Source organism: Giraffa tippelskirchi, chromosome 4 (genome assembly GCF_054371585.1).
Source record: "Giraffa tippelskirchi isolate mGirTip1 chromosome 4, T2T-mGirTip1v1.2.pri, whole genome shotgun sequence".
Taxonomy (NCBI): domain Eukaryota; kingdom Metazoa; phylum Chordata; class Mammalia; order Artiodactyla; family Giraffidae; genus Giraffa; species Giraffa tippelskirchi.
In genome coordinates, this window is record NC_137278.1 from 130038280 (window position 1) to 130051799 (window position 13520).

The 13520-nt window shown below is 44.1% G+C and overlaps 1 protein-coding gene and 1 long non-coding RNA gene across 20 annotated transcripts in view; both read right to left on the reverse strand.

The window, feature by feature from the left end:
• Positions 1 to 263, reverse strand: part of SLC4A8 (solute carrier family 4 member 8) — a 200260-nt gene extending 199997 nt beyond the window's left edge. For all 19 annotated transcript variants that reach the window (XR_014082644.1, XR_014082642.1, XR_014082646.1 and 16 more), the window contains exon 1: positions 194 to 263. Coding sequence is in view for 7 of the 19 variants with exons in the window: in XM_081592344.1 (XP_081448470.1) it covers positions 194 to 238 (45 nt within the window). In the remaining 12 variants the exon portion in view is untranslated. The remainder of the gene's footprint in view (positions 1 to 193) is intronic.
• A 1568-nt stretch (positions 264 to 1831) lies between these two features.
• LOC145546207 (uncharacterized) lies at positions 1832 to 12565 on the reverse strand. The gene is made up of 3 exons (XR_014082659.1): positions 12448 to 12565; positions 11801 to 11965; positions 1832 to 5893 (listed from the first exon to the last, which is right to left on the reverse strand). It is a non-coding gene; the product is annotated as an uncharacterized LOC145546207 (long non-coding RNA).
• Between the last annotated feature and the right edge of the window lie 955 nt (positions 12566 to 13520).

The window sequence follows — 13520 nt, forward strand, 5'->3', positions numbered from 1 at the left end:
GTTGGCCCAAGGTCACCCTCTCACAGCCCGGGCCCAATCCCCAACCGCCCGGAGCGCCCCCTGGTGTCGCGGGCTGGCCTCCCCTCGCCCTCAGGGAGTGGCCTGCGAAGCCCCGGCTCGGGGGCAGAGAAAGGAGGATGGGCAGAGGATGAGGAGGCTGAGCCCCTGGGAGGGGCGGGAGGCGGGGCCCTACCTGATAGCTGAGGACGCCATCCGGATCGTTACTCCCGGCCGGCATGGCGGAGCCCAACTAGGTCTCGCCCGCGAGGTCCAGGCCGAACGTCAGCAGGCCACGCACTCCGGTCGGGTTTGAGCAGATCGCCCGAGCGGCGACCCCTACCCGGGTGCCAACGGTCAACCATCAACCGCCGCCGCCTCCATAGCCACCGGCCCGCGAGGCTTCGCCGCAGCCAATCAGCGCGCGGCCTGTACGGCCAATCAGGGCGCGGAGCACGGGAGGACGCTGTCCGGCGGTACCCTGGGCTACCAGGAGGTGGAGGAGGGAGCCGGGGGAGCCAACCGCTCCGGGGCCCGGTTGCCATGGAAACCGCCTCCCTCCCTTCAGGGGCCTCTGGGCTTGAAGGTCCTCCCAAATGCTTGCTAGAAATTGAAGATCTCGTGGTTCTATTTGAGGATGCACCTGACCCTTGAAAACTGAGAAAGTGTCGGGTTTGTCTATCGTGATTTTATTGCCTGGTAATAATGATTTTTAAATTCTGGGGAACCATCCCTTGAGCTTGTAGAAGGAAGTAACTGAGAATGAGAGGGAAGGGCCTTCTCAAATTACTTGTTAATCCTTGAGCTAGTGGCCACATTAAATAGTATCAGGGAGAAGCAGGCAGGCAGGGATCCAACCCCCTCCACAGACTCGCTATGATACAGGTCTTCTCCCTGGGCCTCAGGTTGGCAGTGAAAAGCACAGGGTTGAGCTAAGGATGATGGCTGAAACAATTCACAAAAATGCTTCCAACTTTTCTGAGAAATAATCTAAGGCAAATTATTTAACAAAAGAATAACTACTGTTTTAAGGCAAAGTTAGAAACCCATGAGTAACACATTCAATTTGTTTTGGGTTTAAAACAAGAGAGGAGAGACTGGCCATAATCTAATCAATCCTCTGTCCTCAAGAGGAGGAAAGGGGTCTTTTCCTTTATGTCCACTGTCACATCAGATAGTAGGAGAGTCCACATTATTAAAAGAAAAAGAACAGTTGCAAATCATTCTCAGCCTCCGAAGAAACTATACTCGGGGAGCATAGCCTGGCTGGTGCAGATTAAACGTTCAATCCTTGCATATCATTCCTTGCACTGGCTCTGAAATTTGAACCAAGTTTGTACTTCAGTGTCCCTGAGGCAGAACCATATTTCCAGTCTTCGATTTAAGGTCTTGGGACCATTTCTGAGTCTTAGTGTTCATTTCCCCAGTCTCTGTTGACCTCTTCACTAATTCTGTCCCTTGAATCTGTAATTCACCCCCATTTTTGCCCATCAAAACCTTAATCATCCTTCAAAGTCAGCCTCAAAGGCCACCTCTTCCAAGAAACTTTATTCTACTCTCCTCAATACCCCTAAGAGATGTCATCACTGCCCTTTGAATCTTCATAGCACTTCATACCTTCCTTATAGCAGTTACCATGCTATGGTCAAGTACTTTAATTAAATGTTAACTTTAGCTTATGTAACACTGTCATTTTTTGAAGGCAATAATTATTTTTCTTATGACCTTTTGTATACTCCACAAAGCCTCAAAGAATGCTGGGCACATAGAACATAATTATAAATATATAAGTTATATAAGTATATAGAAATAAATTATAACTTATAAATATATAAGTGAATATATGTACTTTTAATTTAGTCTAACCAAAAACATATTAAACCCAAAAGTACAGGCCCAAATGGCACTGAAGATGCAGAAAAATCTAAAATAAAACACGTATCTCCAGAGGGCTTACGGTCTAATCAGGGGGACAGGATATATGTTAATATGATGGCAAGATAACAATATAAAACAAGAGCCATTTGAGTAATGCAGACAACAAAGGTTATAAAAATTCAGAAGAGAAAATGTTAATATGATGACAAGATAATAGAACATAAAACAAGAGCCATATAAGTTATATAGACAACAAAGACTATAAAAATTTCCAAGAGAAAATAATTTTTTTTGACTTGGAACATGACACAGAGGACATTGGCTTGGGTTAAACCCAGAAATAGTCAAGCCAAAGTAAGAAGAACAAGCATCTTAGTTCTTGAGGAACGACTTAGCAACAAGGAAAGCATAAGACTCATTCAGGATAGCCACAATTTGGACCAAAGCAGAAAGGTATAGGGAAGAGCAGTAGGAAATAAAAAATTGTGGTAAAGAAAAATAATGACCAAGTTATAGAGAACCAGCTAATCAGTTCAGACTTTCTTTTCTCATATGATAGGAAATAGGATACTGTTGCAAATTTTAAAGAATTTGTCCACACACCAGGACCTGGGTTTAGTGGTGTAAATGCACTATGTCATTTAATATTCCTAACACTTCATAGTTCATCCATTTCACTGGTAAGAAAACTGAGGCTTAGAAGTTTAGCAACTTTCTCAAGTTTAAGTAGATATTAGGCTGGGATATGATCACCTCTTGAGCCTTGCAATCTAGTGGAGAAACAGTAAACAAATAAAAATGAACACAATTACAGATTATGAGAGCTGCTATAAAGTAAACTGCAAAGTTATGCGATAGAGTAATGGCCAGGGGGGTGGAGAGAGCTCCTGAAGATGGGATGGTCCGGGAGGGCTTTTCTGAGGAGGTGAGGAGAGTCTCATTTGATGAGTCAAGGATGGATCTGTCTGATTTTAGAGTCCCTGGCCACTATACGACACTGTCCTATGTACGTGGTACCACTGGCGAAATCTGCCACTGGGGGTAAGGTGGGTTAGAGGGGGGAAGCTGAGGCAGGGGGTCATTTAGGCTGACTGGCAACATGGCAGTTCTGGAGGGGACAAGGATGGTGACCAGAAGAAAGATGTGCCCTCCATTTGCCACTCCCTAAAGAGCCAGCTCCCATGTTGCTCTCATGAGAGTGGGCACGAGTTGTCAGGGCACAGAGAAGAAGCAAGAGGGAGAGGATTACTAGGAGCTCTGCAAGTCTGATTTGACTCCATTTCAAATGTAGAAAAAGTCAGTGCCTCTGGCTCTTGACTCCAGGGTCAAGAGCCCCATCTTCTGGTCTATTCTGCAAATTACAAAAGGAATTGGCTGCAGAGGCGGCCGCGAGACTGCCCTGGGGCAGCTGTCTGTCTGCAGAGACAGGCTGTCCCTTCCTAGAGCTGTTTTGTGCTCTCTTTCCCAAAGAAGGTGAGCTCGTTGGCTCCAGGCCCCAGGCACTAGGCTGCCGGCACCTTCAGCTCTCTACACAGCTTGGAAAGGAGCAAATATGCTGCTCTCAGCCTGGTCAGCAAAGAGGTGCGGAAGCAGCTGGGAGGAGGAAGATATTCAGCCAAGGACACCACCTCACACTGATTATTCTTCTAAAGAAAGCAGGGATTGGGGGTGGGGCGTGCGGAGAACCCAGCAAAACAGAACTCAGAAACTTCTGAGGCCTGCACAGAATTCTTGGAGGAGGAGACATAAAATAGACAGGAAAATGCAAAATATGGGTAGAGACAGAGACCACACACACACACACATACATACACACACATATCTCACAGGGAAGCAAGGAGGCTTGCAACAACTCTGTGAGGTAGGTTCTATCTCCTCCATCATTTTACAGATGAGAATACTGAAGACTGAGGCTTGGAGATGTAAGCTACCCCAGTTCACACAGCAAGCACAGTTTATAAATGGAGACCCTGAGTCTGAGCTCAGAAGTACCTCATTACAGAGAACACACACTTAACCACCTACTGCCTCCCATGGGGCTGCCTGGACTTTAGTCCTTCCCTAACTTTAGAAGCTCCACTCTCTCTGTGTGACTTCCAAATGTCGCTGTTTTCCCATCTTTGTCTCTAGATCTTTCCTTCCTCTAATACTAGTGTTCTTAAACTTTGGTGGGGAGAGGTTAGGTCTTGAACCTCTGGGAACATGATAAAATCTGTGGGACTCTCTTTTCAGGTAAGTAGACAAAGACCCAAATTTTGCATCTCATTGTAAGGATGTGTTCACAGCCTGCCTAGGGAAGCACTAAGCACCTTACCTGTATTATTTTTAAATATTGGCTGGAAAACATTGAGATTCTCTTATTTAGAGACAAAAAGGCACGAAACACAAGGAACTCAAAAGGTCTGAGGAAATGTTCTCACATAATTGCAACCGTTTTTCCATCAAAAGCATCTTAATTTCTCCGTCTATGTACCACGTTTCTTGCCCAGTTTAAACTGTCAGAAGAGCTGCTAGGGCAGAGGTTTTAGTCTTTACTTGCTATTAGGTAGTGCCCCATCCCAGCTGCATCTTATACCTGATTTGGTTTCTCCACATTCCTCTTAATTATACATCAAAAACCAAGGAAACGTTGGAGGAAAAGACTCCAGGATTCGAGGAAAGACTTAATTAGGGCTTGCTGTGCGGTTGTCTGGGAGCATTTCCTGCGAAGGGAGTGGGTAGCCAGAGAGAGACAGTATTCTTTGTCAAGCTGAAAAGGTTACGCAGGTGCATGATATGCAGTCAGCCCTTGCCAAGTCACAGCATATCTAGAGAGACTACAGAATACAGTTTTCTTTGTTCACAGCAGGCTGCCAGCCTGGGACACTACACATCATACAGAAAAACAACAAAATGCTACACAAACTGACTCTTGCCTGCGAAAATCACTCTCCTTCCATTCGTCATCATCAGCATCATCCACAGAAATCGCCTAGACTGGGGAATTCCCTGGTGGGTTCAGTGGTTAGGACTTGGCACGTTCACAACCACGGACCTGGGGTTCAATCCCTGGTTGAGGAACTAAGATCACACTAGCTGTGCAGCATGGCCAAAAAAGTTTTTGAAAAGAGCGCTGGACCTCCTTGGTGGTACAGTGGCTAAGAATCCACCTGCCAGCGCAGGGGACGCAAGTTTGATCCCTGGTCCAGGAAGATGCCACATACCGTGGAGCAACTAAGCCCAGGCACCACAACTACTGAGTCAGTGCTCTAGAGCCCGAGTGCCACAGCTACTGAAGGCTGAGCACTTAGAGTCTATGCTCCACAACAAGAAAAGTCACAGCAATGAGAAGCCTGAGTACCACAACAAAGAGTAGCTCCTGCTAGCGATAACTAGAGAAAGCCCAGACAAAGCAGGAAGGTGCAGAACAACTAAAATTAAATAAACAATAAATTTTATATTTAAAAAGAGGACTTCCCTGGTGGTCCAATGGATAAGAATCTGCCTGCCAATGCAGGGGACACAGGTTCAATCCCTGGTTCAGGAAGATTCCGCATGCCTCAGGGCAACTAAGCCCAGGCGAACTGCTGAAACCGGAGCACCTAGAACCCCTGCTCGAAACAAGAGAAGCCGCCGAAATGAGAAGCTTGAGCAACACAACTACAGAATAGCCCCCACTCGTGGCAAAAGCCCGCGCGCCAAAAGTAAATAAATATGAAATAAAATGATAGGTGAAAGAAAAGGAATTGCCTATACTGTACTCATTTACACCTTGCTCCAGCCTCAGTAAGGCTCTGGTAGACAGAACCCATTTAAACTGGCACAAACCTCCTTCCTCCTTTCTCTGGGATCACAACTGAGATATTTGGACAGCTGCTGCTGCTGCTGCTGAGTCGCTTCAGTCTTCAGTCGTGTCCAATTCTGTGCGACCCCATAGACGGCAGCCCACCAGGCTCCGCCGTCCCTAGGATTCTCCAGGCAAGAGTACTGGAGTGGGTTGCCATTGCTTTCTCCGTTGGACAGAAGCAGAAGGAAACGACTAATACAGGGATTAGAACAAAACAGAAACAGATTAGATTAGAAACAGAAACAGATTAGAACAAAACAGAAAAGCAAGCTTTGAAGAAAGAAGCTTTGGGACTTCCAGATCCACATAGGAAGTCATTCAGGAATTTGGGAGAAGTAGGTGTTAACCAAGGACCACTTGCCAAGTCCTTGCTATCAGATTTGAGCACATTTGTATTCATTAAATACATTTATCTTATCTGTTTCTAACCAAACCTTGCCCTGCTTAGAAATCAAGTGTGTTTACAGTGGTTTCACTCCCTGTCTTATCTTCTTGGGGATAAGATCTCTTGAGCCCATAGAGAAGTTCATATTTCACTTTTAACCAGTAGGCCTGGGATATCCTTAAGGTTGCTGCAGATTCAGTGCTTCACATCTGTATAATTCTATATACTCAACGTTTTTATCACCTTACCTCATTTCTCTCAAATGGGACTGTAAATGTACACAGAATATTTCACAGACTAGAAAGCTGAAATAAGCCTGGAACAGGGACTTGCCCAAGCCAGTTAACAACAGAGCTCGGTGAAGAACTCCTCATGCTTTTCATGGTTTGTGTGGATTCCTAGAAATACAATTCCATGCAGCCCCTTCCTGCATAAAATTGAATTGCCTTCAATTGAACAGTAAATTGTGAATCTTCTTTAGAAATGACATGAACTCCCCATAGCAGAAACCAAGGGCTTCTCCTCTATTACCTTTTACCATCTGATTACAGTTTCATATAGTTTCTACTTTGGAAAGCTTGTCAGTAATACCCATTCATTAGTTTACTGAACAAACTCTCATGAGGTTCTGAAAATAACTATTACTGCTTATCTCTAGAAACACATTATCTGACATAGATATAAATTCAATCCAAGATACTCTTACTCCCACTAAAACACCTCTTGGGGCCTTTTATTTTGCAGTTAATTTTTTAAAAAAAAAAGTGGGAGACCGATTCAGACTTCTGGGCTGGGGCAAAAGGGAATAGACATAGAATCTGAATGTATCTCATGAATTTATCTTTTTCCACCTCTAATCTTTTGCCAAATTGAAACGACTACCCTCCTTTTTTAAAGAAGGTAGAGTTTCTCTGGTCCTTTCTTATAAAATACAAGAAAGAGTATTTGCTAGATTTACCAAGAACAGCTAGAACTGTGAGATGGGCAGTCAATGAATAGCAGAGAAAAAAATTCAGCCCTGAAGCAGATATAGAAGCACTCAGCTTTGTCTGGGGTAGGCAAAATGAACCAGGGCCATCACAATTTGATTACAACCTATATATCTGTTGAGATTTCTCTAGAACTTCTTGCTCCTGCCCTCTAAGAATTGTTGGAAGAGACTTAAAAGGCCTATATTCCAACACCATATACAAAAATAAACTCAAAATAGACAAAAGACCTAAGTGTTAAGACTGGATACTATTAAACTCCTAGAGGAAAACATAGAACACTCTTTAACATAAACCACAGCAATATATTTTTGATCTCCTAGAGTAATGAAAATAAAAGCAAAAATAAATAGGACCAAATTAAACTTAAAAGCTTTTGCACGACAAAGAAAACCATAAACAAAACGAAAATACAACCTAAAGAATGGGAGAAAATATTTACAAACAATGTGACCAAGAAGGGATTGATTTCCAAAATATTACAAAGAGTTCATACAGCTCAATATTAAAAAAAAAAAAAATGGGTAGAAGACTTAAATAGTTCAGTCGCTCAGTCCTGTCCGACTCTTTGGGACCCCATGGACTGCAACACACCAGGCTTCCCTGTCCATCACCAACTCCCTGAGCTTACTCAAACTCATGTCCATCCATTGAGTTGCTTATGCCATCCAACCACCTCATCCTCTGTCGTCCCCTTCTCCTCCTGCCTTCAATGTTTCCCAGCATCAGGGTCTTTTCCAATAAGTCACTTCTTCGCATCAGGTGGCCAAAGCATTGGAGTTTCAGCTTCAGCATCAGTCCTTCCAATGAACACCCAGGACTGATTTCCTTTAGGATTGACTGGTTGGATCTCTTTGCAGTCCAAGGGACTCTCAAGAGTCTTCTCCAACACGACAGTTCAAAAACATCAATTCTTCGGCGCCCAGCTTTCTTTATAGTCCAACTCTCATATCCATACATGACTACTAGAAAAACCATAGCTTTGACTAGATGGCAAAGTAATGTTGCCAAAGTAATGTCTCTGCTTTTTAATATGCTGTCTAGGTTGGACATAGCTTTTCTTCCAAGGAGCAAACGTCTTTTAATTTCACGGCTGCAGTCACCATCTGCAGTGATTTGGGAGCCCCCAAAAATAAAATCTGTCACTGTTTCCACTGTTTCCCCATCTATTTGCCATGAAGTGATGGGACCAGATGCCATGATGTTAGTTTTCTGAATGTTGAGTTTTAAGTCAACTTTTTCACTCTCCTCTTTCACTTTCATCAAGAGGCCCTTAGGTTCTTCACTTTCTGACATAAGGGTGGTGTCATCTGCATATCTGAGGTTATTGATATTTCTCCTGGCAATCTTGATTCCAGCTTGTGCTTCATTCAGCCCAGCATTTCGCATGATATACTCTGCATATAAGTTAAATAAGCAGGGTGTCAATATACAGCCTTGATGTACTCCTTTCCCGATTTGGAACCATTCTGTTGTTCCATGTCCAGTTCTGTTGCTTCTTGTCCTGTATACAAATTTCTCAGAAGGCAGGACAGGTGGTCTGGTATTCCCATCTCTTGAAGAATTTTCCACAGTTTGCTGTGATCCACACAGTCAAAGGTTTTGACGCAGTCAATAAAGCAGAAGTAGACTTTTTTCTGGAACTCTCTTGCTTTTTTAACAATCCAACGGATGTTGGCAATTTGATCTCTGGTTCAGATCTCTATTTTCTGTCTTTTCTAAATCCAGCTTGAACATCTGGAAGCTCACGGTTCACATACTGTTGAAGCCTGGCTTGAAGAATTTTGAGCATTATTTGCTAGCATGTGAGATGAGTGCAATTGTGCAGTAGTTTGAGCATTCTTTGGCATTGCCTTTCTTTGCGGTTGGAATGAAAACTGACCTTTTTCAGTCCTGTGGCCACTGCTGAGTTTTCCAAATTTGCTGGCATATTGAGTGCGGCACTTTCACAGCATCATCTTTTAGGGTTTGAAATAGTTCAGCTGGAATTCCATCACCTCCACTAGCTTTGTTCATAATGATGCCTCCTAAGACCCACTTGATTTCGCATTCCAGGATGCCTGGCTCTAGGTGAGTGATCACACCATCATGGTTATCTGGGTCATTAAGATCTTTTTTGTATAGTTCTGTGTATTCTTGCCACCTCTTCTTAATATCTTCTGCTTCTGTTAGGTCCATACCACTTCTGTCCTTTATTGAGCCCATCTTTGCATGAAATGTTCCCTTGGTATCTCTAATTTTCTTGAAGAGATCTCTAGTCTTTCCCATTCTATTGTTTTCCTCTATTTCTTTGGACTGATCACTGAGGAAGGCTTTCTTATCTCTCCTTGCTATGCTTTGGAACTCTGCATTCAAATGGGTATATCTTTCCTTTTCTCCTTTGCCTTGAGCTTCTCTTTTCTCAGCTATTTGTAAGGCCTCCTCAGACAACCATTTTGCCTTTTTGCATTTCTTTTTCTTGGGGATGGTCTTGATCCCTGTCTCTTGTACAATGTCATGAACCTCCATCCATAGTTCTTCAGGCACTCTATCAGATCTAATCCCTTGAATCTATTTGTCACTTCCACTGCATAACCTTAAGACATTTGATTTAGGTCATACCTGAATGGTCTAGTGGTTTTCCTTACTATCTTCAATTTAAGTCTGAATTTGGCAATAAGGAGTTCATGATCTGAGCCACAGTCAGCTCCCAGTCTTGTTTTTGCTGACTGTATAGAGCTTCTCCATCTTCGGCTGCAAAGAATATAATCAATCTGATTTCAGTGTTGACCATCAGGTGATGTCCATGTGTAGAGTCTTCTCTTGTGTTGTTGAAAGAGTGTTTGCTATGACCAGTGCATTCTCTTGGCAAAATTCTGTTAGCCTTTGACCTGCTTCATTTTGTACTCCAAGGCCAAATTTGTCTGTTACTCCAGGTATCTCTTGACTTCCTACTTTTGCATTCCAGTCCCCTATAATGAAAAGGACATCTTTTTTGGGTATTAGTTCTAGAAGGTCTTATAGTTCTTCATAGAAGCATTCAACTTCAGCTTCTTCAGCATTACTGGTCAGGGCATAGACTAGGATTACTGTGATATTGTATGGTTTGCCTTGGAAATGAACAGACATTTCTTCAAAGAAGCCAGTCCAACAGGTATGTGAAAAGATGTTCCATACTGCTAATTATTGGAGAAATGCAAATCAAGGCTACAATGAGGTATCAGCTCACACCAGTCAGAATGGCCATCATCTAAAATTCTATGAAGGGCTTCCCTGATGGTCCAGTGGTTAAGAATCTGCCTTGAAATTCAAGGGACACCAGTTCAATTCCTGGTCTGGGAAGATCCCACATGCCATGAAGCAACTAAACCTGGGCTTCACAATTGAGACCCGGCACAGCCGAATAAATAAATACTTTTTTAAAAGACACCAGAAATGTGTCTTGGTACAAGATTACCATGCAAAAATCAATAGCTTTCCTATAACACTACGCACAGCTGATTAGGTAACAGAATGAGAGAATAGATTCCCATTACAGTAATAAGTAGAGATGAAAAAACTGAGCAGACAAGTAACACGCAAGAATAACATGAAAACTACTACTGAGCGGCACGAAAGAGGTCTTGAGTAAACTGAAAGGCACACGCTGCATCTTGTAGAAAAAACTCAATTTTATTAAAACTATTAATCCTTTTTATTCATCTGTAAGTTTCAGGATATCATAATAAAACTACCAACAAGGTTTATTTCTTTAATGAGAAAACAAAAATATCCAGGAAAATTCTGGAGAAAAAAAAACACTGGGTCATAATTAGATCCCTTCCTCACATCTTAACCTGTCCTGGAAGGGAAAAGGTCTGGACATTACACTGGGAGCCTCTTTTCCTGAAGAATGGCTGTGAACAAGCCCCAAAGTGGCTCCCTTGACAGGGACTCAACTATACAAGCTTCTCCAGACCCAACATCATTGCAGTGTGGCAGAGCCCCAGCTTCTGGGAACCCACACCTGTAGCCACAACCCCGGGCAGCCTTGGATCTTTAAGCAGAAAGATGTGAACACTGTGTTCCCGGAGTATCACCCCTGAGTGGGAGGCACTTCAGTGCCCTGGGAGGTGGCAGGCCTTCCTTGCCCTCTGCAGGCTTTCTGATGTGTCTCAGAGATGCTGTTACAGATTAAATTATGCCCCCACCCTAAGAGCACCAAAAAGCTATATTGAAGTCCTAAGCCTTAGTACCTCAGAAAGTGACTTCATTTGGAAATCGATGGTCACTACAGGTGTAATTAATTAAGATGAGGTTACACTGCAATAGCTGTGTAGTGGCTAAGTCATGTCCCACTCTTTTGCAACCACGTAGACTCTAGCCCACCAAGCTCCTCTGTCCATGAGATTTCCCAGGCAAGAATACTGGGGTGGATTGCCATTTCCTTCTCCAGGAGATCTTCCTGACCCAGGGATCAAACCTGTGTCTCCTGTATTGGAGGTGGATTCTTTACCACTGAGCCACCAAGAAAGTGCTACTGGAGTAGCGCGCGTGTCTGGCTTAAGACATTTCAGTCGTGTCTGACTCTGTGCAACCCTACGGACTGTAGCCTGCCAGGCTCCTCTGTCCAAGGAATTCTCCAAGCAAGACTACTGGAGTGGGTTGCTATGCCCTCCTCCAGGGGATCTTCCCGACCCAGGGATCAAACCCACATCTCTTAACGTCTCCTGTAATAGCAGGCGGGTTCTTTACCACTAAAGTCACCTGAGAAGCCCACCCTGGAGTAGAGCAGGCACCTAATCCAGTATGACCGGTGTCCTTATAAAGTGACAGCCAGGACTTCCCTGATAATCCAGTGGTTAAGACTTTGCCTTCCATTGCAGTGGGTGCGGTTTCAGTTCCTGCTGGAGGAACTAAGTTCCCACATACCTGGTGGCCAAAAAACCAAAACATAAAACAGAAGCAATATTGTAGCAAATTAATTGAAGATTTTTAAAAAATAAATAAAGTGACAACCATGTAAAGACACAGAAGGGCACAGGGAGAACTCCATGTGAGGATGGAGGACTGGAGTGATGTGTCTCTGGTCCAGGGAATGTCAAAGAAGGATGATAAACCATCAGAAGCTAAGAAGAGGCAAGGAAGGGTCCCCTACAGGTTTTAGAGGGAGCATGGCCCTGCAGATTTCTCCAGAATCATACGACAATAAATTTCTGTTTTAAGCCACTCAGTGTATGGTACTTTGTCATAGCAGCTGTAGGAAACAAATACAGACATCTAGGATTAGAATCTGTGCACTCTACATTACCAGGGCAGGAGGCTGCATGCCAGTTGGAAAGGGCCAGGTGGAAAAACCAAGAGTTTTAAATGGGAAATTCTGACTGGTCCACCCAGGAGTGCAAGGATGATACCTTCTCAGGGCAAGACATCACTCCAGCACCCTTTCTCACACCTCCAATTTTGCCTTGAGGACCGGCTGCCCTGGGCTGGCTCCTCATTAACTTTGGCCCCCTTTGCAACAAGGTGGCCACTGAGCCAGGATCACAATGGCTCTGCTGTTACTCAACACCAGTGATCGCAGGGATGCTGGGGAGAGAGAGGAGCCTCAGAGAGCCCCAGGCTAAGCTTTAAATCTGCTCTGGCAGGATCTAGAGCACTAAATTCTGGGGATGAGCTGGGGCGTATTTGCAGTCCAAATTGTGGGGCCACCCAGGTCACACGGATACCCCTCCCTCTACCTGTGCCTCCCCCGACTTGCCCACTTGGCAATCCTCTACTCATTCTTTGCAAACCAGTTCACCTCACCTCCTCCTCCAGCAGGTAAGTTAATCACTCCCTCCTTTGTGCCATCCTGGACCTCCTCCACACATTCCTCTATTACACTACAGCTCATTCTACAAGATTCGTTCGGTGGACCGTGACCTCCTTAAGATAGGGACTGAGTCTTTCATCTCCGACTCCCTAGGGCCCAGCACTGCACCCCACACCAGTGAAGCTTTACAGCTTCCATGTGCATTAACCATCCCAACTGTGGACCGAATGTTAGAACATTACTGCTTATTCCAGGGCAAAATCTCCTTCCTGGGATAATTTGATTTGTAGCTGGTGATCTCTCTCATTAAACAAAGAGCTCCCTAAGAGAGAAATGCTAGTTCTTTGCCCTCCGATGGTCCTAATCCCAATTACACAGAAGTTACCTTTAGTAAATGCAACGTCAGCTTTTGCTGCCCCCACACTTCCTACTCTCAGGGAAGCACATTGATAACCCCATTACATCTGTCTGGCGCTTTCTGACCTGAGTATCTCCAGGGAACCAGGCAGTCCAATTTGTTTAATGCTATGTGATCTGCTGCACTCACATCACATTTTATGATCTAATTCAATTTATTATAGACATTATGATATGGCTCTGCTTCTCTGAAAAACAGGTCACCTCTTACACTAGTTACTTAGCCATCAGCTGTCTCCTAGCCGACAAGGGTGG